Source organism: Amblyomma americanum, chromosome 3 (genome assembly GCF_052857255.1).
Source record: "Amblyomma americanum isolate KBUSLIRL-KWMA chromosome 3, ASM5285725v1, whole genome shotgun sequence".
NCBI classification, from domain to species: Eukaryota; Metazoa; Arthropoda; class Arachnida; order Ixodida; family Ixodidae; genus Amblyomma; species Amblyomma americanum.
In genome coordinates, this window is record NC_135499.1 from 177164804 (window position 1) to 177192004 (window position 27201).

The 27201-nt window shown below is 49.3% G+C and overlaps 1 protein-coding gene across 1 annotated transcript in view; it reads right to left on the minus strand.

The window, feature by feature from the left end:
• The window catches only part of LOC144124278 (uncharacterized), a 138991-nt gene that overhangs the window by 4827 nt on the left and 106963 nt on the right, over nt 1–27201 (minus strand). The window contains exon 3 of the mRNA XM_077656916.1: nt 1002–1091. Coding sequence (XP_077513042.1) covers nt 1002–1091 — 90 coding nt within the window. The remainder of the gene's footprint in view (nt 1–1001; nt 1092–27201) is intronic.

The following is a 27201-nucleotide window of genomic DNA, read 5'->3' on the forward strand; positions in this document are numbered from 1 at the left end:
ATAATAATAATAATAATAATAATAATAATAATAATAAGGATAGAAAAATGACCAAGTAAAGTGCTTCAGTGCTTAAATCATAGTGCCCTCGACTCTGATGTTGTTGTATAAGACAGACTTAACGAAAAAAAATAAACGTTGCTACTGTCTCCCGGGGCCTTGTTTGGCTCTTGTATGGCGTTTCCGAGCTAGCGTTGCCCAGAATGAGATTGCAATGCAAAACAACCAAAAGGAAAGGCACAAACAGAAGAACAAAAGAAAAGCTGTATTTGTCGGACCCGCGGTGAACGCCAGCCGTGAATGCCGGAAGCATCACTCGCGGGTGAGAGAAATTCGCTATAAGGACTTCTTAACTGCGACTCGCTAAACGGAACATCGAAAAGCGACGGAAGCGAAAACGTCCATTTTGCCGCATGAGCGTAACAAGATTTTGAGAAAATTGTTCAGCAACAGCAGCCTCGGTGGGAGAGCAATTTCCGTGGTAATAGTGGCAACGTGGGCGTGGTGTTGTCATGATCCGTTGTTTCCAGAGAGAAGAAAAAAATGCGAAAAAATTTCAAACACCGTTCATTCTCAAAAGCTGCTGGAGGAACCCGTAGAGAGAGGAAATTCTTTTAATTTAGTGCCAAATCTAGCGTTACGAAGTCATGGGCCGTATTTTGCATTTTTCCTACTTTGGAACATGATAGTCCTAGCAGCTTTTCCGCAATGGAACTCAGTATTTCTAGCTAACTAACTAAATAAATAACTTACTTACTTACTTATTAACTTACTTACTTTCTTTTCCCTTCTACCATTGGACATTGCTAATGCAGTCGTCACTACTGCTAAACAAGCAATGCCATTCGCTATCTCCAATATTGAAGATGGGCCTGATCAATGGCAAGAGTGCAAAAGAATCATTACAAAACATGGCTATGGCCCAAGCCGTATCCTGTTATGAGCGGAGAAGCTGGTGTGAGGCAGTTAGCCAACGAAATATGACGTCATATACAGTATACCTGAGTTCGAGGTAGGGATTGGGTGAGGGTGGCATGAATGTGCGGCCAGCCCCAGACCAGGACGTATGAGTGTTGTATTCCCCGATGTATCTGCAGCGAGGGCGGTAAGGGTGGTCAAGAAGGTAGTGATAGGCCTAATTGGCACGGTTAGCGTGGTAATAAATCAATTAATAGATCAACCAGCCAATCAATCAATCAATCAACCAACCAATCAATAATAAATAAATAAATAAATCGTCAAAAATTCCAGGCGAAAGGGCTCAAGCAAACTTCACAATATCTGCGTCTCGTAACATTTGACCTTATGACAGCTAATACAACTCTCTGTAAGGTTCTTGGCTTCATTTCATTCAGAAAAAAAATCTTGGCACTGGGCTGTCGATTTAAGCGGAAGGATGGTGTATACCCAATATTCGAACTCGCTATTAGCGTTTCGACTACAACAGCTTCTTAATGTGTTTTATTCTCGAGAGTATGTCCGAGCCTGAAAATCAGTGCAGTTTCATAGTGAAAACTAAACATTTTGACAGATTTGCCTGTCTGGTTGGGTTCGAAGATTTATAATAAACTGCAATCTCCAACCAAAAATTTTAACTTTAACCCAACGTTTCGAAGCCCACTCGGCTCCTTCATCAGGGGTGACTTATACCCCTGTCACACGGGGCTTCTTCTCGGCCTTTGCCGTAAAGTTGTCTTATTGCACTAAAGGAGGAAAACCGAAAAGGAGCAGCGACGCTGCTACACGGCAAATCCAAAGGAGCTAGAACGCGGCCTCCGTGAATGCCAAAAGTCACCGCTGTGTGTGAAGCGGCGCTAGTAACATTATGAAATTAAAGCAGACGGTAGCACTTCAGCTAAGAGTGCTTTCGTTTGTGTTGGAAAAAGTAGCTATCACGATAATAAACGAGCGTTCTGACGGTGAGAAAGGGCTATTTTGAAACAAAGTTTCTTTTTTTTTTCATCGTTCTCGGTCCGACCACGGTAGGCGCACTTTTCCGTTCGGCTCCTCGTTGTGTTCGAGAAGCGTGATTTGTTGCTTGTGTCTTTGTACACACAAGCAAACTCAAAACACGCACACAACAAAGAGCAAACGAAGAAAAAACAGCAAAGCGAGATGCGCAAGCACGTGTGTGTCGATGCGGCTGCTGAAAACCGGTCAAGTCCTTTCTTAGCAGTGTGGATGTCTTTAGTCATAGCCTCCTCTACGGTTATGTGCACTGTAACGCAAAATTAACCATTGAATAAGATAAATTAGATATTTTTTTACGGTTTCAAAACTAAAAATTGTGTCAATTTTTTATTCATTGAGCTCGCTAGCTGGCGCTGCCGTCTGGGTTGCTCCTTTAAGCAACTTTAAGGCCGCTGACGGCCGCCTTTATTGCTACGGAACTTTATCGCAAAGGTCACGACGCTTTGCCGTGTAGATGCGCGTCACGCGCCTTTGGGGCAAAGGACCTTAATTTCTAAGGCCTTACAAGTGCCCGTGTGACAGGGGTATTATTGCCGTGTAGATGCGCGTCACGCGCCTTTGGGACAAATGACCTTAATTCCTAAGGCCTTACAAGTGCCCGTGTAACAGGGGTATGCGCGTCACGCGCCTTTGGGGCAAAGGACCTTAATTTCTAAGGCCTTACAAGTGCCCGTGTGACAGGGGTATTATACCCCTGTTACACGGGCACTTGTAAGGCCTTAGGAATTAAGGTCATTTGTCCCAAAGGCGCGTGACGCGCATCTACACGGCAAAGCGTCAAGACCTTTGCGAAAAATGTCCTTAGCCGCAAAGGCGGCCGTCAGCGGCCTTAAAGTTGCTTAAAGGAGCAATCCAGACTGCAGCGCCAGCTAGCGAGCTCAAAGAATAAAAAATTGAGGCAATTTTTAGATTTTAAAACGTAAAAAAATATCGAATTTATCTTATTTAATGGTTAATTTTGCGTTACTGTGCACTTAACCGTAGAGAAGGCTATGACTTCAGACATCTATACTGCTAAGAAAGGATTTGAACGCTTTTCAGCAGCCGCATCGACACACACGTGCTTGCGCTTCTCGCTTTGCTGTTTTTTCTTCGTTTGCTCTTCATGGCAATTACACACTTCTCTCTAGCGTCTTGCGGTTCGTCGCTCATGATTACGGCAGCACGCTAACCAGGCACAACCTAATTTCTTTGAAATACACACAAGGACATAAGAAACAAAGCACGCTTCTCACACACAACGAGGAGCCGAACGGAAAAGTGCGCCTACCGTGGTCGGACCGGGAACGATGAAAAAAAAAAAAGAAACTTTTGTTTCAAAATATCCGTTTCACACCGTCAGAACGCTAGTTTATTATCGTGATAGCTACTTTTTCAAACATACACGAGAACACTCTTACCCTCTTAGCTGAAGTGCTACCGTCTGCTTTAATTTCATAATGTTACTAGCGCCGCTTCACGCACAGCGGTGACTTTGGCATTCACGGGGGCCGCGTTCTAGCTCCTTTGAATTTGCCGTGTAGCAGCGCCGCTGCTCCTCTTCGGTTTTCCTCCTTTAGTGCAATAAGAGAACTTTACAGCAAAGGTCGTGAAGAAGCCCCGTGTGACAGGGGTTTGAGGGCAGTAGCTAGCATCTTTTAAGTATGGAGGGGAGGGGGGTGGGGTGAAAAGAACGGCAGCTGTGTCGCGAAAGGTGCGGGGGAGGGGGAGGGGGTTTAGGCTGTTAAGGCGCGCTCACACTAGCGGGAAGCTTCCCGCGCCGGCACAGCGTCAACGTCGACGCTGCCTCGCAGCTCCTCGGAATGACGCTCACACTACGCGCGTTTTCTCGCTGCGGTTGTCTTGGAATGTGGAGAGAGGAGGCGCTGAGGGAGGACCCGAACGAGCAAAAAGAGAAGGGGATAGTCACGTGACACTAGAGAAGACTGGAAAGCGCACCCTGCTAGCTCCCCTCCCGTCGCCCTGGCAAAGCAGCCGCCGAGTGCCCCGGCCGGCCGGGGCGGCCGGCCGGACGCGCGCAGCCTCCGCCGAAGGGGTCACTGAGCTGGGACCGACGTCACGGTTCACGGTCGGCGCCCATTGGCTGTCCTTAATCACCGGCACGGGAAAAATAGGTACCGAACCCATCGCTCCGCGGGACGGGAGAGCAGGCTGTCCGCGGGAGAAAAACCGGCTTGGGCGGGAAGCGGCACGCGGGAAACGCCCGGCGTTGCGCGTTTTCCCGCTAATGTGAGCGCCCCTTTAGTCACGCTGGCGCACTGCAGGGAAGTGGTGAATGGAGACTTTCTTTTTTGGTTGGAGATTGCAGTTTATTATAAGTGTCATAGTGGCGAGGTCGACAATGCGAAGGTGAATGCGTGTGTAATGGTTCTCCCCAGGCTTCTCCATCTTATCACGACAAAACTTTTGATAAATTCTCCTTTCAGTAGGTAATGAGGTCCACGAATCCTAGGGAACTGCAGAGTAAAAGAGAGTGTCTGCGCATTAGAGTGTGTCACGACCCTTATGCAACAGTTTACATATGAGTACACGTATTTAATGGTCTACACAAAACTTACACAATTAATTTTTCTTCTAGAAGAACAAAAGAGAGGAATAACGCTAAAGACAGCAGCGCACACCAAGGTAACACTAAAGCCACTAGCACTGAAGCGACAGGTACGGACGGCCACACAGTGTTCAGATTAATCGCGTTTCTCTTACTTCAAGGGAGAAGCTTTCCTAACACGTGTAGAATGTACAAGGTGAGAGCTATCAGGCCTGTGGTGCGAGGAAACTGGAGCACCGCGAAGTCACTTGACTGTACTAAAGTTGGCTGGCCTGTACGCAGTAGCTAAGACCTCATAGAGGTGGCAGTTGTCAGGATGCCGGCCAGGGAGAGAACCTGGTAATCCACGTGATTGAAGTCGACGACGTGACCAAGTAAAAGAGAGAATTTTAGGATCGACAGCATTGGAACTTGGTATAGTATCAGCGCTTGCAGAAGAGAGGAGAGGAACGATGCCGGAAAATTACGGTCGGACGTGCGCTCAGCCCTCTCCCAAGTGACGCGCCTGTCCAGACGTCGAACCTCCCCGGAGAACTTTCCAAGAGCAAGCGACCGCGCGGGCGGCCGTGGCCGCGACATCTCGGCGACGGCCGTCTGGCACGCGCGCAGGTGCACCGGCTAACCGCATCACCTCGGACCGATCCTCCCCCGACCGCGCAATTGCAGGAAGCTCGCTTGAGCGGGCACCTATTTGCCCACAGCGTCGCGCGCAGCCGAGATGGATTCGGGGTAAGCACCGAAGAAGGGCCACCTATACAATTAGCCGAAAGCGTCCCTTTCCAATTGCACTCCTCCCTTACTCGCGAGGGGAGGCCTGAGCTTCTCCTGCTTCCATTTTGCTTACCTCCTCGCGACGTCGCTGCCGACGTTCCTGGTCCATATTGTTCCCTGCACAGACTCTCTGCTTGAGACTATGCTCTCTGGGTAACAATATAGGCAGTCGGCATTCGCAACGATCCGGACATTTCATGACGGCGACGGAGCGCATGAAAGAAGCGAGCGGACGCCGCAGAGAGCGAGCCAGGAGAGGTAAGCCGAACTAAATGGGAGAGTGAGGTCAACTCCTGCGGACGCTGCTGGAGGACTGCGTGTCTTCAGCATTCCTGACCTTCGGCGCCGACCGGGCCTGCTCCGGAGAAGAAGAAAAAAAGAACGAAGAAGACAGAACAAAAAAAAAAAAGAAAGCGCAGAGCACGCGCGGAGACTCTTTCATTGCGCGCAGCAGAGTGGATTGCCCCTGCAATGCCATTACCGACGAGTGCACTGGAAGCGGCGCCCGGGGAGGGAACGCTATGGTTCCTCTTACGAGGAGGCCGGGCCCAAAGCGGCCCCATCACCGTCATCACCGCTACCGGCGAGGATAATGAACGACGGAATGCGAATACCCACCCACGCTTGTTCCGGCTGCGCTGCTGCTGCTGCTGCTGCCGCGGCGGCTGAGGGCTCCATGCGTGTGCGCTATTTTACGCACGAGGCAGGCAAACTGCGGCGGCAGACGAAGGGGCCAAGTGGCGCCACCACGCCAGTCTCGACGTATACAAACAAGGTAACCGAAGAAAAGGACCCCGGACTGCGCTGCTCACGTTAACGAGCGCTCTCGAAGTGCGCGAGGCTTCTAAACCGTCAATTCTTGACCTCTGTGACTTTAAGGAGGCTGGAAAGGCAGAAGGAGAATGGAAAATGATGGGGTGAGAGGCAACAGCGGTTATGTGTTCCCCTTCCGCCCATCTCTGTTTTCTTCTTTCCAGCGTGCTGTGAAGACCTCTTCCACACTTGGCTCTAGATTCCGCTCGGAATTGCTTTGCTCGCACGAAAACGGAACGGTCGACACCTTCTACGTTTCCTTACGGGCGTAAAATGAACGTTTGATTCTCTGCCGCTCATAATAAGCGGAATAGAATCGTAAAATGAATTCCTCATCGCACTGTCCCCAGGTCAGCGTTAAGAATCGTGCCCTTTATTGCAAACCTGACAAGGGAAAATCAGACCAATGAACGCGCCATAGTGAGTTTACTTGCTTATCGAACATAAACGTTATCGATCCTTGCAGTTGGGAGCGCAGTTTTCATTTTGATGACGGTGTTGTGGAGAGGTCCCAGTAAAGCACTCATACTGACGTTGACACAGCGGACGCATTAATTCAACATGGTCAGTTTATGGGCAATAATTTTCCTTCTCTGCTTGTTTCTGCCGAGCTTGAGGGAAACTGTTAGTACAAATGAGCGCTCGTATAAAGCGAAAAAAAAAGGAATGTGTTAGAAAGCTTACTTTATTACCTGCAATGTCGTCAAAATTACGTATTTGTTGGCGCGGGCAATTAAGATACAAATAGGCCTTCGAAGTAAAGATATTTCGCATCTGCGCTCAGGGTTTGCTTTCGAAAGGCTGTTCGCGACTCATTTTCAGTTGATAAGAAAACTTTTCAAAGTAAATACAGCGAGGAGACAAATTAAAGAGTGCTGTGAAAAACATTTGTCCTGCCGAAACTCCGTTCACTTCCGAACAGCAGCGCAAAAATAAGAAAAAAAATTTTTTGTGGAGAAGGTTTTCTCTGCCACGGTGAGGAGAGACCGCCAACCCCGCCTATTTCCTGAGTTGCTGGGCGCGTTCAGTCAACGACGAGGAAACGTTGTCATTACCGGTGAGGGCAGCACTCACTTGTGTCGGAGTTAAGGGGCGAAGCGGTCGTTATCGTTCGCGGTTTTTAGGCAGGTCAGATCTTCACGCCCACTCACGAAAAAAGAAAAGAAGTAAATAAGAAAACTACGGGCGTAAACGAAGTGCAGTGAGGAACTCTAGTCCGTACAAAAATGCGACCCTTAAAGATGCCTTTTCTACAGTGACGTGAGGCAACTTTGCTTTTCCGTCTATGGCTAGGTGTTGCGTTTAAGCAATTCTACTTGGCATGGCCGACAGCCCTGCTTGTGACTGACGTGACTGCGAAGAGACGGTAGGACTCCTCTTATGTGAATGCCTCGTGTTTGGCGCCAAAAGGCAAACGCCGTGCTATGCACTATAGACCGCCTCGATCCCCAACTTCTGACCGAAAGTTATCTTGTTGTGGCCACAGCGACAGGGAGCCCTCATGGCATACGGAGCACTACTTCAATCCTGAGGGCGTCGTGTTCATGCGACAGATTGTGACTTCGCAGCTCGCATGGCCTTACCTGATGTCATTGCTCCTCGTCCCACCCCTCTCATTTATCTATTCCTTTTACATCCCCTCTTGATATTCTAGGAAAGCAGGTAAGCCGAACCGGGACACCGTTCTGGTTAAGCTGCCTGCATTCCTCTTTCGTCCAACCCCCATCCCCCGTCTCTCTCTTGCGCTCTGTAGTAGTAGTAATCTTCCTCAGCCGTTATGCGTTCCGGGCGCTTGAGATACTGGAGTATCCGGAATGACAATGGATAGGAAAACGAAATGGCGCACCTTCAAAGGGAATGTTGAGAAATTTAGAAAGCTTTCGTAACGCTCACTACATTTTCAGTTTTTAATGCGTTAGCATTACTACCCTCACGTTCACAAAATCTGCCCGTCTTGTGTTATGTGATGCCACCGCCACCCTCCAGGAGGCCTCCGCCCACTACCCACCTACGTTTGCCCTCCACCTATCTCCACCTGCCGGAAGCCTCCACCCAGCAAGAAAAAAACCAGCCTTTAACGTCCTGAAGGCCGTATACCCACTACCCATTCACCCACTTCCGCCCTACAGACACCTCCACCCACGATAATCCCACGCAGCCCTAAAACGTAAAAGCGACAGCGAAATACAATTCAAACACGCGACGGGAAGACGATCATCGTAGGAGCGAAATGTACAACCGATACCGCTAGCGCAGATTTGTCGCGTCGCATCCTGAAATCGCCTCTGCGTTTTTTTTGTTGCTATACTTGTCTCTGCATCGCCATGCCGTAGTTGTAATCACTCATTGAAAAATTATGGTTTATGGGGGGATTTAACGTCCCAAAGCGACTCAGGCTATGAGGGACGCCGTAGTGAAGGGCTCCGGAAATTTCGACCCCCTGCGGTTCTTTTACGTGCACTGACATCGCACAGCACACGGGCCTCTAGAATTTCGCCTCCATCGAAATTCAACTGCCGCGGCCGGGATCGGACCCGCGTCTTTCGGGCCGGCAGCCGAGCGCCATAACCACTCAGCCACCGCGGCGGCTCATTGAAAAATGATTCTCGAATGCGCGCTCAACTAGAGCAGATGCACAGAGTTCAGCAAAGCAGCATATTCATTAAATCCATCGCGCAATAGTGAGCAGGGCTGTGAATCAATACATGTGTCCGCATAAGAGCACGCCAGCTCTGTTACCTATATAGCGCTGGTATTCATGTGTTAATGAGTACATAAAGTGGACCAGACGTCGATCGCCTGTTACCAAAAGCGCACAGGTACCAGTGATAAGTTGGAAGACCATTGCTGGTATACGACTGCACTCTGAAAGGACAAAAGCAACCGTCATAGTCCATTGCACAAGAGCTCATACATTCGCTGCATAAAAAAAAAAGACTGGTGAATTTAAACATTGCTCACTTCAGCAGCAGCACAAAAACATAAGGAAACTTCTCGAACCTATATGCAAACCCGTGAACACTTTCCGTAAGCCGCACAGTGCAAGCGGGTAGGGGGTAAGGTGGTCATGGAGCAAGGAAGACCATGGTATCTTATAACCTTGGTTGGTATCTGAACAACACCATGAGGAAAAAAATGAATGCAATTTATAAGAGGGGACAGTAAAGAGAAAGAAGGATTCCCTTTAGTGCGCATTGGTCTCCACTGGATGACGTCACCAGCGGGCTGTAGTCGACGTGCGTCTATAGGTTCTGTGCACGGAACTGTAGAGTGCTCAACTTCACGTTAAGGTAGTTTTTTTTTAATTCGAGAAGTGTGCCATGAGGCATAAGTTAAAAAAAAGAGGAAGGGGGGGGGGGGGGAAGGAATGCACGGGATTGAAAGTTAAAAGGAGTGAAGGCCCGTCGCGCTGAGGTAGTCGCAGAGGTTGCTGATGAAACGGTTGTTCATAGTCCACTTCACGTAGTCACTTTCGCGGTTCCACCGCAGGCCCATTTCCCTGAGGAGCCGTTTTGTTATGCGTTAAGGTACTTGAGCACCAACCACATCAAGCTTAGGACGGGACAGTTTCTGCGCATCTAAATTAGAGATAAAGATTGTTGATTATTGAAGACCTGCATGGGATAGTTCTTCGACGTTATTAAATACATGACTATTTACACTGGCTATCGAAACCGTTGGTTTCCCAATGCACAGCTTCCATCACCCTCGCACGCAAATACGCACGCAAGCGCATAGGTACAAAGTGTTTCGTCCTTACATGAACACTCTTCAGCGACTCCAGCGCATTCTCGTAAAGAGAAGACGATGTCGGCATCCAAGGTACTGTGACCTCGGTCGTTTCCACACCGCATTCGTCTCCATCGCCTAAGGGAGTTACTCCCTTCTTTTATTCCCATATCTTACTCCTCTTCGTGGTGGTTGCTTACTTCTGTAGCAATTCGTGCTGACGTAACTCCCCGTATCTTTTTCCCGAAATCTTCGAGAATTTGTAAACAAGCAACAAGTTTCATGTTAAAGGGACACGGAGGCTTGTATCGATAGGACATCGCATTCTAACGAGAAAGACATTACCTTAAATTAAAACGCAGCTTCTGTGAGCCAGAGAAGGCCAAAAAATTAAATACACGTAGCGCCGTCACTGCCCGATTTCGCATGTAAACTGTGATGCCCCGACGCAATAATTTAAGCGCGGATCTCAGAGGCTATACTGCAAAGCCATTCACTTAAATATGGGTATCACGGAGACCTTTTCGCTGTAGGCGTCACAAGTTTGAATAGAGTGGCGGGCAGATTTAAATGAAATTTTATAAGCAATAAATGTGTCATTTGCTTTTGGACAAACGTCAACTTACCCAGAAAGAGCACAAGAGTCATTTTTTACTGAGGACAAAAACTGTGTTAAATTGTCCTTAGTGCCATTTAAGAAACAGTAAAGAAGAGCTATTCCTTTCCTTCCGCTGTGTGCTGTTCATGGCGCTTTATTTTTTACCTTGGCGCTTGTTAACTCGCCACTTAAATCGTCCTTTAGAAACTGAGGGATGCGTGATCTCTGCAAAATGTGTTGTCTCCAGCATGAGAAGTTCGGAAGTTAACGGGTCTATGCCTGGTCAGAAGCTTGGCTATCGCATTTGCTCAGTTCAGAATAACCTTCATCTTATGATATAGAACTACACCAAGCATTAAAACAAGCCAGCACTTTTCAGGTCGCACGAGACGGAGTGTGTTGAGGAAGAGAGAAGGCAGGGAGAGTAACCTCGTATGATGCCCGACAGGCTACCCCACAAGCGAGTGGGGGAAGGGGTCGAGAAAGGAAGTGAGTGGGAAGGGTGAAAGAAGAAAAGCACGTCAAGAGTGGAGTATATTAGAAAGACAAACTCCACAAATGCTCCAAGTACTCCAAAAGCTCCAAGTACCAGGAGTACAGCTAGCCAGAAGTTTCTTTTTTATTTTGAAGCATGACCCTGCCTATGGCGAAGGCCTTCTACGAGTGAGACCACTGAATCTTGGCCTTCTCCTGATACGGTTCGTTTTTTTTTTATCCTTCTCCCATTCTGGTAGGAGGCAAATGACCGGGGTAATATCTTGCAGCTGATTTATTGCTGTCACATCGTCGGGGTCTCACTGTTTTGCTGAAATTCATATGGTCGACCCAACGGAACGAGAACCTGAAATGCAGGTTGGAAAACAACCATTTCACTGAAATGATTGATAGGTATTAACGCATCAAAACGAAGTATCCAGAACCCTCTCAACAACACGCCTCACTCTAAAATTTATGCTGGCAAACGTAACAATTTCACTGTCGAATTTGTCAGTGCACGTGAGTGATCCCCTTCGATCAACTGTCGATTTTACGTCCTGAATTAGCAAGACATAAGTTCTAAGGCATGTCCCACCGAGCAGCTATCATATAATGTAGACGTCGTTGTTGCGATGGGCGCAATGCGACATCGATTGAAGAAGCCTGACGTCGTATTCGAAATTTGCCGCCATAATGTAATATGCAAGCCCATCCCAAGTTTAATGCAGGCCGCCGCGGTGGCTCAGTGGTTCTGGCGCTCGGCTGCTGACCCGAAAGACGCGGGTTCGATCCCGGCCGCGACAGTCGAATTTCGATGGGGGTGAAATTATAGAGGCCCGTGTACTGTGCGGTATCAGTGGACGTTAAAAAACCCAGGTGGTAGAAATTATTCCAGAGATCTCCACTACGGCGTCCCTCATGGCCTGAGTTGCTTTGGGACCTTAATCCCCCATAAACCAAACCAACTTTTAATTTATATGTGGCGTTACCGTCATCAGCTGAAGGGCAGGTCCCCACTCACTGCGGTGAGAGTGAAATCAGAGGCAGTAACACCGGTAGGATAATTAATACGGAGAATAAAGGCGGGATATAAAACGCCAAAAATTAGCCCGAAAGTCCTAGACGAGACGTTATACATTTATCCAGTGTTGCATGGCGGAGTTCTTCCATAATCCGCTTAATCTCCACTCGCGAAATGTAGTCAAAGACACTAGCGCACGGCTCCTATTGATCGCTCACGTCAGTGAAGTTTGAAGCGCCCGATAAGTCCGTCGTACGTATAAGCCCGTGCAACGTGTTCATGACACCACGTCGAACACCGAGCTGCCCTCAGTGGTCTGTCGCACCACCCGCGTAGTTTCGTCCTCAGGAATGACCAGCTACCCGAATTCTCAGCACGACTGCGCACCGCCTAAACATTTCCGCTTCAGCTTTTTTCTTTTCTTCTCACCGTCCCCACCTTCATGCACAGCTCATTTTCTTCATGACACGTCAACATAAGGAACATCTTCTACGTGGCCTACAGTGCGACCGGACCAACACACACACACACACACACACACACACACACACACACACACACACACACACACACACACACACACACACACACACACACACACACACACACACACACACACACAGATATATATATATATATATATATATATATATATATATATATATATATATATATATATATATATATATATATATATATATATATATATATATATATATATATATATATATATATATATATATATATATATCATATGAAGAAAAAGGACGCCAAGAGCCTTGAGCTGTCTGCAGTCAGCTCTCCAAAGGCAGCAACCATCGTGTTGTGTGTTCTACGCATGCGCGAGCCGGGCTTTAATCTGTACATGGTAACTATACTTAATCGATCTATTAATTTTTCCTAAATTAATATGCTACACCACATTCCTGTGGGAATGCTCGTGGAGGCGAAAGCACAAACATGCCCGTCCAGGTGCCTTTGTTTCACATGACAGGCAATGTGCAAGCCAGTAGACCGAGACATCCCTCGAAGGAGCTGCGGTGAGAACTCGACGAAGTTCGACTCAGTGTGCACCTGGACGCAAGACGCTACGTGGCGCTCAGGGTCCCCATTGGCAGGGGTTTTCTCAGTCCACGTTCCCTGGGCTAAGGAGGAGGAGGACTCATTCTCTGATGGTAAGATCAGGTTCCTAAAGAGACAACGCTAGCGTCTACTATTTCCAGCTGTACTAACCGCAGATACGAGCTGGTCGGCATACGCGCATCCTCGGGACTGGCGTGCGGGGAAAAAAAAAGCTCGCAGCACGATTACGACTTTGTAACGCTGTGTTCAGCAATAGCTGTTTAGGCGTTTAGTTTTGGGGATATTTGGTGGCGCACTGGTGTAATGATCACGTGATGCACCCCTGCACTGGCAGGCGGCTGTTCCAAACAGATCTACCCGTAGGCTTATGCGACCCAGGTTGACCACGATATAATGTGAGTGAGTTAATGACCGGTGGGTGTGTTAATGACATCTACCCACCGGGTGGATGTCATTAACGCACTTACCAGTTACGCCGACGGCGAAGACGCCGGACGACTACGACGCGCAAGCCAGGACGGGCGCCTAACAGCTATCGCTGTAAAAAGCCTCCCAGTTTAGGGAGTTAATTGGAAAGGCATCAGAACGAGTCGAGTGTAGGATGAGGCCGTGCTGCAGAATTAAAGTTCTTAATTCTACGCGCAAAAAATACAAATGCAAGCTGCCAAATTACGCGTGCTTAAAACACTCGCGTATACATAAACGTGCGTAGAATTAAGAACTTGTAATCCTTGTTTACGGCGTGTATACTGATTCCAGAAAATTCATATGTCTCGTATTCGCACTTTTCAATAGATAGTGGTGCCGTATTTGGCATATAGACGGCGCGCAAAGCGATAGCCACGCCACTGGCGGTGAGTGCACTAGTTCCCCTGGACAGAGCGCTAGCGCTATCCATATGCGGACGCTCAAGAGCCGAATTTGCTCTGGTCAGGAAGAGGGCCGCGCTAGATTCTATAGGCCACGCCGGCCACTCGCCGCGCACTCCTATATACACTGCTGCCTCATCGTGAATTCGTTTTCCTCGGAAGCTGCGTCGGCAGGTATGCAGTGTCCGCTACTAGTGCACTTGGTCACAGACTTCTCGGCATGTCGACCACTATGACAAGGGGACAGAGGACGCACGCTTAAAGCTGGGCACGGGAAAAACTCATTTCATTGCAGCTCTTTCTTTCCTTTGTTCCCCTCCCCAAGTGGGAACCTGCGCTGCCAAGGTGGCACTGAAATTGCTCCATTCGGTGTCTCAAAACTGCTTAAAATTGTCAGCCGCTTGGGCAGCTGCAAACGCGAGAACACATTCTGCGCGATTAGATACCCGCTTTTGGCTGACAGCATTCATTGCCTAGCTTCTCTCGGCGTAGCCCAGATAGCTGACGCACGGCACGTGCGCCTTCGACAGAGCGCGGAGGCTCACGCCAATAAGCGCCTGAAGGTGGCGCGGAAAAGTACTACGAGTACTACCCAAAACTGCTCGCTCTTCTCGCTAGGCAGTGTGTTATGGCGCTGCAATCGGCACCGCAAACTTAAGCGCAAGTTCCCCAGTGTAGGGTAGCCTACTGGGCGTCGCCTAGTTGACCTCCCCGCCTTTCCGTCCTTCTCTTCCTCTCTCTCGTCATGTCGAGGAACATTACCTTCCTAGCTGCGCGTTCGGACTCACAGAATGCACCGCGGAGAAACAACGACTGTTCCCATCTCAGCCGGCAACGTGACCGCGAAGGTAGTTTGGTCTCATCTCGCTTTATTACCTAAGGAGAGTAAAGTTGTAGGCCAGTTGGTGAGACGAACTACTGCAACCGCAGCGGTCACAGGACGGAGGCAGGCGACAACAGAGGGCGCTAACTTTATCGCTCTTTATCCACCTTCTCTATTTTCCTGATTTCGAAAAGTATTTGAAGCAATCGTAGCGTCATCGTTAATCGTCATATGCTCGCTGCCGCACTATAGCTCAAGTCGTTAAGGAAATGGGCTGATTACGGCGCATCGCTGTTATGACTTCGTTCACGTTTAGTGCAGCGCTGCACACTTTTTCGGCGCTTTTTAAAACACTTTGCATAGATCTCCCGTGCAAAGTAAAAATGTGTTGTGTACAAGGGTAAATGAATGGAACGGGGTGCTCCAAGCGCACCTTATGAGCATTTAAGGTGTTTGAAGCATGTTGTGGTTGTTGTAACCAACAAGCTCACTGTTCACAAGGGCGTACTTTGTCTGCATCATGCTACAGAGGAAGAAATAGTCGAGAACAGGGGAAAAAAAAAAAAATATCGTAGCAGCGAACATCGGCCATACCCGTAGCGACGAATGGACAGCGGAAACTGCCGTCCCGGGCGTACTTTCCAAAGCGACCACTAGGAGGCTTTCACTGTCGCCCCTATGTGCAATCTTTCGTTTCTTTATTGCCTTCTCTTCTAGCTGTACCATTTATCGCTGCCCCAGAATCAATAAAAAGCAAAATAAGGGCTCGCCAAACGGAACTTTCTCGCCAATACGAAGTTCAGCTCATGCAAGATACCTTCTTTTTGTTCAAGACTACTTTGAGACGAAAGTGGTGATGCTAAATCGGGCCGGGACGCTTCCTTTTTAAATCTCAATAAGTCCCACCATATTAAAACAAACATACAAACACTTGAGAAACAAGGAACGTTCACCACCTGAAAACGAAGAGATATGGAAGGAGGTGGACAGCGCCACTCCATGAAACGGATGATGAGAGAGAACGCGTATTAGGATGTTAGGTGCCTAGTCGCAGCAAATTGGTACCTTTCTATGCATGTATCAGGTCACATTATTGAAGATGCAGTGCAATTTTTTTATTTTTTTGTTTGCGGGGTATAGCGTCCCAAAGTGACCCAGGATATGAGGAACGCCAAATTTTCTTCGGTATCCTATAGCTTTGCGCAATGTTCCTTTGTGGAGCAGAGAAGTATATGAACTGATTCGCTCATTGGTAGCTAGGGATTTTTTACCAGTAATTTGAGCGAGCCTCCGACAAACATAGAAATATGCTAGCACTCCATATCAGAGCAGTCGATCAACCATGCTCTTGAAAGCATGCGCCTTGCTTTCAGTATGACGAAATGCTCATCACTGTTTCATTGTATCTTTTATCCTACGCCTCATTTTTTTTCTTTTCGCGCTCACAGCAAACAATGTGAAAAGCTAATAAGTATCACAAACAACCTCTTTAGATTTAGGAAGATAAGATGTCAGGCTTAATTATCAAAATGTTGCGTACCGCGCCGCTCAAGGCGCCTGACACGTGACATGAATACAAAGCACACCAGTTCTGCAATCACGTGTGCACCGTCAAAAAGAATACTAAAAACAAACTTTGTTCTGAAACGATTACTAAAGGGCGCAATTACGTAGATACAAACGGGTCATTGGACTCATATCCCAGATGCACTGCCGTCGTGGCGTCGGCCGGCCGTTGTTTCAAACGGCCCGCTCCGTGCATGGCGGCAGGCGCTCATAACCGCGCTCCACATTTCCCCAATGGTGCAGCTCGGCCTAACGATTGGATGAGACAAAAAAAATCAATAAAGAAGCAAAAAAAGGGGGGCAGCTAGTCACAACGTCCAGCGCAAAACCCGTCCTCGTCTCCGGGTGACCAGAGAACCTGCACGGTGGTGGTGCTGGTGGTTTATGCGATCTCGCCACCCCCACACCCTGCTCGCGGACGGGCGGCGAGCAACGCGCCCCGGCTTGTATTACCGGGCAAACAACAGTCCGGCCGCCACTCGTGTAGTGACGACAGCCGTGCACGCGCAATCCCAACGCACGCAGCGCCGCATGGACGGGGGAGAGGATCGCGCGCTGACTGGCCAACAAACGGGCCCTAAATCAAACGCACTGAGCAGCGGCGGCCAGATAGTTGGTGCGTGTCCTCCCCATCGGAGCCCCGGAATCTGCAGAGCAAACAGCCAACTGCAAATACCCCGTTATCAAACGTTATTACGCTAAAGACAGATCGGTTTCTCACGACTGCCGAGCGGCTGGGCAGCGCTACGTAATCGCGGAAATAAAGTCGGGTGGAAAAATCATCACGCGGCCGCCGAGATGGCCGGCAACGAAGGGAAAGCGGGAGTGAGAGCGCAGGCCAGAGGAGGAAGGGGCCGAAGCTCGTTGACGCGCGGCTCCTATGGCTGCGGCCCGCCGCTGCTGCTCCATTCATGCGCGTTCACGCGGGCACCGTGAACGTTTAGCGAGCCGGACGATAAACATCGATCCGGGTAATAGTACTCGGCCCCGCATTTACATATAATGTTTATCCACGCGCGCGAGCGCTTTGCTCTAGCGAATGTGGATATTGCAAACTCGTGCGCGCGCGTTGCCGGGGCTTCGAAATTGGGGGCAACGCTGAGGACGACTGCGTACGTGTGTGAGCACTCGCACCCCCCCCCTTTCCCTGCTCTCTCTCTCTCTCTCTCGCAGGATACTCGCCTCTACCCAGTCAGTGCCTATCCCCGCGTTGTCTTCAGCGGCGGTGCCGTTCACAATGAGCACATAATAGGCACTTCTCCCAGCCCCGGAGATAGCAGGACCCGATATGGGGCCGTTGATTCGGACTGCGCTGCTTTCCTAATGGAGCTAATGCTTTCGTCGAGGGTCTCACTCACTCTCTGGCTGCGCGGCGAGTAAGGAGGATGAGGAGGAAAAGGAGGCAGGGATGTGGGGAGAGGAATGCCGGCCCCGCTGCACGGAGTCGCCCGGCGCGGTAGAGATTTCCTCCAGCGCGATCTGCGGCGTCGTGCGCGTAATTTGAGCGATTATAATTTCTGCGAACTAATTCCTGAGGTCCGGGTGAGGGGCCCTGGCGGGGCGGTCTAGCATGGTGCTCTCTGAACCGGGAAATCGGCTTCTCTCCGCGCCTTGGTCGTTGTTCGCTCCCCGGTGATATGCGGGTGCGTGCCGTGCGTAAATGCGGATATTGCGGGATTGCCCCTCCAATGACAGACAGTGCACCCTGTCGATGATCGGTTCCGGCGTGTGGGATATACGGAGGCGTTGAGGAAGGGAATGAAATAATAAGCGTAGACAATGGACTCGGCCACCGCAACGCATTAAGATTTTAAGCCGTGATACGGAGTCACGTTTTCCTTTTTTTTTTATGTCTTACGTCAGGTTTCAACCGCGTTGTTTAGTGGTTTTACTTTGCTTCTATCCATTACCGAACATACACCCGGGCGCACGACGACTCCATCAGCCTTTCAAAGTAATCTTTTCCAGGCATCCTCGTTACGTTTTCTTCGCTGTTGGTTGATGTATACCAGACGAACTTAGTTCAGTCGACAAACGCTAGTGCAAACTACTCTGAACGAAATGCGCGGAAGCCGAGCGTAACGATCGTTACAATTAGACAGTACATACTCTGTTTATAATATATCAAAAGCTACTCAACCGTGCGACATGTCCCATTCCTGGGTTCGGTTCGGCAGCTGCGAGATGCCGCCAATAAACATCGTTCCCTGCAACAACGCGCCGCTCTCGGACACAAAGCTGATACGTCCCCCTCACAAAGCAAGCTGCCGACCGGGACGATGAGGCAGGAACCCGCATCCGTTCGGTGCCATGAGGAATAAAAGGCAGCAGCAAGAAAAAAATAAATGTTCTCCCATAGGAGACATGTTATGCCATGCACGTGTACACATAACCTCCTTTGTCCTCGCAATGTCGAGGCTGTATGTCTGGCGCTCTCCAAATGAAAGATGCGTCCGTTCGCTCGGAATAGGCGACGGGCCTTAAAGGGGCTGGGCCACTTTTCTTTAGCGTGATCGCGCATTAAAAAGAAAAAAGGAGAGAGAGAGAAAAGCACAGCTCTCGCGAGTAGAGATTGCAGACGCCGACGCCCGCCGGGACCTTGCGCGTCCTTACGACGCAGAGTCGAACCACTCTCCGCTCGTAACAGCGTCGCGTCCAAAATGCGACCGACAGTTACAAGGGAGTAAAGCTTTGTGCCACCACCACCACAACCAGCAGGGATGGCGCTCATCTACTATCTTTTTTACGCGCATCGGAGACGAGAAGGGCTTCCAGGACGCAAGGTGACAGGATTCGGATCCTTTTTTTTTTTTAATCCTGCGCGCCGGGAAGCCACCAGACGGCGGCGCTGTCTGCGGAGAGCTAGTGTTCCTATATATGCCGCAGGGCAGAACACTCAGAGAGCGATGTCGTCTCTTAAGGCTCCAAACAGGGGGAGAGAGTTAGATTGAGGGAAAGCGAGAGAGAGAGAGAGAGACGCGGTAGAAAACGATGACAGAGCCCGAGCGCGGCTGTGTGTAGCTCGGTGGCGGCACTCGTAAATAGCGCTGAAGGTAAATAAACCCCCGCCGCTCAAACGCTTCGACAAAGAGGGGCACAGGAGCAAAAGGCGCGACGCTCTTGACTTGTCACTCCGCTCCTGTTCCTCGCGTAGTCGGTGAGTGTGGTGGCGAGAAGCGCTGCGTATTTTGTGACCTCTTCCTCGCGAGTGTCGCGCCGTCTCGCGTTCTTCGCGTATGTGCAATACAGATGTAACAGCAGCCACGGTATACGCACGCAAGGGACCAGCGCTCTGTCATGGAGCGTATGCATGCTTTTTTTCTGCAGTGGAGCTGAAGGAGAGGTGAGAGGGAGGCATTCATACATACGCCGTGCACGGATGAATGGGAAACCCAGTTAGGGCACAGTTTACACCTCCGCCTTTCTCTCTCTCTCTCTTCTTTCCTCGCTCGTGCTCTAGAGTTTTGTCTGTGTGGTGGTGGCTCCGAGCTGCATAGCGCGACAGCACGCAGCGGATCGAACAGGTTGCTTACGACGAGTTCCCCTCCCACCGAATAGACACCTCCGCGTTCTTTATTATCCCGACGCCTTTGCCTCCTCGCCCTTTCTGTTGTTCCGCTTACTCCGTTTCTTGATTTTCGTCGCGTATTGCTCGCCTGGCGTTTGGCCCGCCATAAATAGTCTATTATCAGGTTTGACACCGAGGCCGTGCGTTTGTAGTTTAGAGCGCGGGGACTGCCGTTTTTTACGCTGTTCAGCTGTTGCCGTCCGGGGAGGTTAGAGGCGAGGCTAAATCTTTGTCCTTCCAGGATCGCACGCGCCGCTCAGTGCTTCGCGTTGCCCCTAGGCGGTATACGCGTAGCTGACGTGGGATAAATGTCCTGGCAAATGAAAGCCGGCTTTTGCGGGAAATGTAAGGAGCTCACCGAACTGCTTTTTTCCTTAATGAGCTGGAAAAAAAAAATCCGGTATACCTGCCGCGGTGGCTCAGTGGTTAGGGCGCTCGGCTACTGAACCGGAGTTCCCGGGTTCGAACCCGACCGCAGCGACTGCGTTTTTAGGAGGAAAAACGCTAAGGCGCCCGTGTTCTGTGCGATGTCAGTGCACATTAAAGATCCCCAGGTGGTCGAAATTATCCCGGACCCCTCCACTACGGCACCTCTTTCTTCCTTTCTTCTTTCAATCCCTCCTTTATACCTTCCCTTACGGCGTGGTTCAGGTGTCCAAGGGTATATGAGACAGATACTGCGCCATTTCCTTTCCCCGAAAAACCAATTATTATTATTATTATTATTATTATTATTATTATTATTATTATTATTATTATTATTATAACTGAGCTGGCTCGAGACGAAGTCAGCAAGGAAAAGCAGGAATTAGCTTAAAACTCTCACAGCAGCATGCTAGCGATCACAGGTTCCCTTTCTTTAATCAAACGGGCAGTACTAGGGTATTTCACAGTCTTGGAATTATCTGCCATCATTGCTTTAGCTTAAGAAGCCAGAGCTGTGGTTTTATGGGGAGACACCGAAGTGTAATGACGTAACGCTATCTCTTCCTGTCCTGCATTGATCGTCCGGGTCGGAAATTGAATAATTTCCTTTAGTTACTATGAAATTTCGTAGAGCTCTGACATTGTAAGCTGGTGTTGGCGGGGAGAGCCGAGACAATCCAAGTAAGGGGCTTCGCTTTGTTGCTTGAAAGCGCTGAGTCGTGACAAGGACGATACGAGTCGACGTCTGGATGTGGTGCAACTATCAACTGTAATTTTATTTGAAAAACGTATGCATATTAAGGGCAATGAGAGCCAATCACTGAACATGCGTGTTACTTTTTTCCATGGAAAAAAGCGGCACGCATGCTCAGTGATTGGCTCTCATTTCCCTTAATATGCCCAAGTCAGCGTTTTCAAGCAGCACAGCGATACAATATCAACTAGCTTCTTTTGCTGCCTTGCTATAACAAGCTTCGTTTCCACGCAGTCATGGGAAAGGTTCATGACTGGTCATCACGTACGTATACACGGTCGTTGTTGGCCATTACATTGCCCATATAAAAATATGCATGCTCGTGATTCGTCAGCCCTTCCTCTATTAACTTGCCGTACGGCCAGCACTATGGCAACATACGCACGTGTATGGTCCTGAATGGCCAACACTTCGTTACACATACATGGCCAGCACCTTGGCCATGCACTGGGAGCATGCACGCATGTGATTATACAGCACTTCTTCAGCAATGTTGTCGCTTGACCAGCAACTTGACCATATACTGAATTATTATGAGCGCCTCCGCGGTGGCTCAGTGGTTTCGGGGTTCGGCGACTGATCCCAAGATCGCATCCTTGCCGCGGTGACCGCACTTCGATGAAGTGAAATGCAAAAACGCCTGCGTGGTGAGCGATGTCAGGACATACTAAGGAACCACGCATTGTCTAAATTAACAAAGAATCCCCCAATACACTCTAAGCGAACGATTCTTCGTCTTTTCATGAGTAACTACGACAGTTAGTCCTCGAAGACGACGTTTCGTCAGCGAAATAACTAATTGCGGGACGAGACACCCCTGTGCAGATTTCAAGGACTAAGTGTTTAGCTCTCGGTTGCAAAGAGAGTAACGGAGGGACGAACACGACATCAGTTTTAGTCCCCACTTTATATCTCTGGTCCACTGCAAGTCACGGACATTGATGGCACGTTAACTGATTATGAAATCGTGGCTTATTGGAATCGAAGTCGGCTAGAGTACGAAACAAGCGTCAAAAAAAAAATGAAACAAGGATGCCATCGCTTTCCGCGTGGAGGCCAAGAGTGCTATGCTTCAAGAAAGGCTTAGTGCATGATATCGAAGTGATTGGCAACTGAGAATGCTGCGATACGTATACACGCCCGCTTTTCGAGACATATATACGGGGCTGAGTTGCGTGGTGCGCGTAAAGGACATACGCAGTCGCAATTCGTTGCTGTAAGTAGACAGTTTTACACAGTATGGCAGCTACGCGCGGTGGGCTGAAGTGGCCAACGGCCTGCCGTCGTCGCTGGATGGATGGATACGGCTGAACCCTTTGCATCGGGCGGTGGCTCAAGCCACCTAGCCATGTCTTGTGGAATTTTACTCCTGTCTTGCTTTTGGCCACCAATCAGATAACCTTCGCTTGGTTACTTCTAACCTCTTAAAATCCACTTTCCCTTCACTATCCCTAAACCCCAATGCCTTGGGTAAGTCAGCCCCGCTGCCTTCCACTGTAGGGTGAAGCCCTTTAGAGAAAAGTATCAAGTGTTGAGCCGTTTCCTCCTCCTCTCCGCACGCAATGCACAAAGTGTCCATCTCCTGGTACCTGGCTCTATACGTCTTAGTCCGCAAAACTCCAGTCCTGGCCTCAAACAACAAAGAACTTCCCCTACAATTATCATGGATATTTTCTACGCCGTTCCCTGCGAAGTACCGCCGAACTAGACGGAAAGACGAGACATATACCCACGGCGACGGAGAGGAAAGAGGACCACGTCGAAACACTCTAAACACAGAGGAGTAAAAAGAGGGAGTAAGGCGCCCTCTTGTGCACTCCATTTTACAAAATAATGTGAGCTAGAGGACGCCCTACTCCTTTTTTTTACTCCCATACAGGCGTATTTGTTCTTAGAGTGCACGGCAGTGGGCGGCATAGAGTGCACGGTGCCACGATCACGGCAACACCGGCTGCGAAGCACACACACACGGCTAGATCGCATTTTTTTCGCGCGAAGAATACCGTTATAAACGAGTCTTCTATATTTAAGGTTTATTAGCCGCTTTTAGCATACCGTAGACGTATACCGGTTTACCGGACCCCTCTTGCGCATGCGCAGTGGCATTGTTGGGGTGAGGGGGAGCCACTGCGCGCGCGCAGCCGGCGTCCGGTAAATCGGTATACGTCTCCGGTATGCTAAAAACGTCTATTAACGCCTGCTGCGGAAATGTATGCCGGTAAAACAGCCACACATTGCCAGAATAATAGCAGTATGTTCGATAAGTGCGTCCGGGATACTCTTATACTGATTACATGCTTCTAATTAAGTGTTACACATGTTTTCGTAAGGCTGAATCGGTTGCAGAGGTGGGGAAGACAAGAATGGTAGTCACGCATGAGCATGCAAGTGGGCACTCTACGCGCGAAAGTTTCATCACATACATGCGGAAGGCTTATTGAGCTCAAACAGGGCCCCCCCCCCCCCCCCTCCAGAATGGCTGAGCCTGTTCGATTATTTACATGTCAGCACTGAAAAAAAATGCTGTAGTAGGATGAACCTTGAATCACTGGCTAACCAACGTTTTGACTTGGTCAGTGACACAAGATTCATTCTACTATATGGCCCTACATGACCAGACGGCATTCCGTCAAATCTTGGGTTACAAAAAAGTGTTACTGTTGACATGTGAACGCAGGCAGGTTGGTTGGCGTGTCTTTTTTGTTTTATACATTGCATAAAATGCGCCTTATCAGGCAATAAACAAAATGAAAGAGCGGTGGTAGGGTTCGTCCACGGAGCCCATGCTACGTGATTCCGACGTGTCAGCGCTGGTGAGCTATAGGTTCAGCCTGTCTTTATTTGCGGAAGATTGCCTCCCCTCTAGTGCTTTGTTGCTTCGACGTTTTATTTTTTAAAGTCTTTGATGCCGTTTCAATGTAATTAGTTCATATAAACAGCTTAGTAAAGCATGTTGCCGGGCTAGTTGGTTCAGCATCTTCAAACTTGGACAAAACACCTTGGCGCGAAAAAATTCACATACACAAAAGAGACGAGGAAACGACGAACAGGCATCCGTCGTCTCCTCGTCTCTTTAGTGTATGTGATTTTTTTTTTTGCGCCAAGGTGTTTTTCTAAGTTTCATATAAACAGAACATCATTAAATTTAGTTAATACCATTTTTAAGGGGGAAAAAAAAGAACACCTGTGTGGGTAGCGCGCCTGGCTCCCAACTGTCGAGGCAGCGGTTCAATTCACACTGCACTTTCAGTCGTTGCTTTCTTTGGCCGAACGGTCGCACCTACTCTACGTTTCTCACTTTCGAGTTACATGTCTGCATCCTATATAAGCGATGATCTCTTCCTTTCTAACGGTCAATCCCCTCTGAATTTAGTCTCTAGCAGGAGTAATGTTTGTGGCATACCGTTCGCCCCCGAAAGGACCAACCGTATGCTTTTTTTCGTCCTTTCGGACGAAAAAAAAAAATGAGGGAACACTTAAGCGGCGGGTTTAAGGGTTTGACGTAATAGCTTTAGTGGGTTAACGGCCATGTATTCGGCACTGGTCATTCTCGACTTCGTATTCATAGATCCCTGAAAGTCCTCACACTACTCCTGGCCCAGTGGTGCAGCGGTTAAGCGATGGACCTGCGATGACAGGTGCTGCCATCGGTGGGGCTTGTGCGACCCAGGTTACTCTTCCCGAGCGACCTCTCGCGACCAGTCAGTAAGTCAGCTGCCACCTGCCATAGTGGTCCATTTGCTCACAATCAGGCGGGCAGGTTGGGATGACGCCACAAGGTCATGTAACCTAGGTTGCCCAACTAGGTTTCTTCTCCGGGATTTTTCGCTCACAACGCCGACGCCAAAGTGGCCCGATTTTGTGCACAACGGGAACCTTTACGAAGCCCCGTTAAAATCGCTTAGAGTGCATGGCGTCCCTCTTAGCCCAAGCGCCGCTTCGATGCGTTAAACCACACATACCACCACTAGTGAGAGGCCTTTGCCCTGGAGTGGACATAGTCAGGCTGGTGATGACGATTAATGAGAGAAGGACCCGCTTTCTCCTTTGCTGTATGGTCACCTCAATGATACAAGAACATGCATGCCGCGATCGGCCGGCAGTTCGTCTACAATTGTCATCACCTTGCCAAACCAACATGCATACGCTTGCAACTGGCCAGCACTTGGCATACACGTCTCCTCTCTTCTCGCATTGCTAGCACCTTTGTTCTAAGAATATGCTTGCTCGCTATTGGCCAACGCTTTGCATGCAGTTATGTCGTATTTCCAGCAACACAGGCACAAGAACTTGCTTGCTCGCTATTGGCCAACCCTTCCCATATACGGTCTTGGCGCGCGGCCAGCACATTATCCATGAAAACATGCGTGCTTAGGATTGCCCAGCGCTTTGAATAATAGCGTTGTCAGCCCTTGTGACGGCAAACCGTGGAACTGCCAGGCAACCGCAAGTCTAAGTTGCAAGAGCTTTGTGAATCCCATTCCAACAGCCGGAAGATGAAAGAGGATCGCTTTGTTTAGTTTTTTTTTTGTTCTTCGGTTCCGCTGCCACTGCTATGCACACCTGTAGCAGCCTTTAGGAATTATTCGTGCTGGACGAATATGCGCTAATGTAATACGTGAATATCTGACAGATATTCACGCAGGACAGTCGTTTGCTAAGCTCTGGGACGATGTTAACTGAATCAGCTATTGCTTCACTCTAGGCATACTATATTTGTCTCTGGTCAGAAATAGGTATTTAATGCGGAATACACACGAATACAACCGAATTCATGCCACACAGTGCGAACTATGCGTCACTAACTCCTTTCTAATGAAATGCATCGCTATTAGCATTACATTCTATGGAAGAGAAGATAATTTTAATTATCAGAAAGCTAAAGAAGAAAGCTACGCTGTTTTTTTTTTTTATGCCAAAGACGTGATTGCCAGTCAACTTCCTTCTTAGCCCACGTTTATCAATCTATATTTCTGAAACAATGATTTTCCATGCCGCAAGCGAAAATTCCGTAAGTTAAACCCAAAAAATCCTTATTTGAAAATTTTTTTCCCGCATCAGCTTGCAAACGCCGTCAACTTGAAAAAAAAGGCAATTTCTGTTTCTGAAATTCCCTGGAACTCCGTAAAAATTCCCTTTTCGGCAAAATTTTACTGGTGAAATTTCGTGACAAGGGGAAAACTCCCAGAACTAAAAAAAAAAAAAAACCCCTGGTGAAACACTCCAGACACGTTTAAAAGAAACAAAGAAAACGAGCAGTGCGCAAGGCTTCGCGCACGTTGACGTCACAACGGGTGCGGGTTAAGTGGTAATAAGCGCGGGAAGCTGCCCTTTGTCTCCTCGTTCGCTCCTGCCACAGAGGCACCGTGATCTGCCCCCATGCTCGGGGAGAGATGCGAAACAGTTGCTTGCTGCCGTAGAGGACGACGCACGCGCGGAAAACGGCGACGCGTTCTCTGCTTCTCCGACGCGAGTTCTCGGTGTGTGTGCAGTGCGTGCGTGCGTGCAAGAGTGCGTACGGGAGACGTAGAGAGGGGGGAGGAGGGGGAAGGAGCGCGCTCGCTCGCGAGGCACCCGGCGCCGGAGCGGAGAGATGCCGAGGGGAAGGCACCGAGCGTGGCGGTGGCGCGCGCGATTTACTGCCGTGTCGCAGCTGTGGTGGTCGTAACTCAGCCGCTGTCTTGTTAATTAGCCCGGTGTCAGCGTCTCAGCAGAGACCGCGCCAAACGGGTTTGCTCGCGACCCAAATCGAGCCCTCCACGGCAGCCGCAGCAGCAGCACCCGACCGCGCGGCGCGATGTACTACGTCCGCTGACGCGTCGCGACGCGCGAAACCGAAACGATGCCTTTCTATCCGGTCAGATTTACGGTGTCTACACAAAAGGTGCTGGGCGTCTGTCCTTTCCTCCTCCTCCTTCCTCCCCCTTTCTCACGGAGCTCACGGCGTTCCTTTTGTTCGGACGACATTTCTCGCGAAAGAGTGTGCATGCATGCGACTTGAGCAAGCGGTGTGGATATAACAACACTGAAAGAACGAAGCGGTTATTACGTATCCGTCACCCCTTTTTTTGAAGGCTAGACGAGGAGCCAGACGCGGAAACTTGCGGGGATTTCTAGCTCGAGAAAACGTAGTCCTTTTCACTCGTGCTGGCACCGTCCGCCGCACGACGATGAGCGTGACATG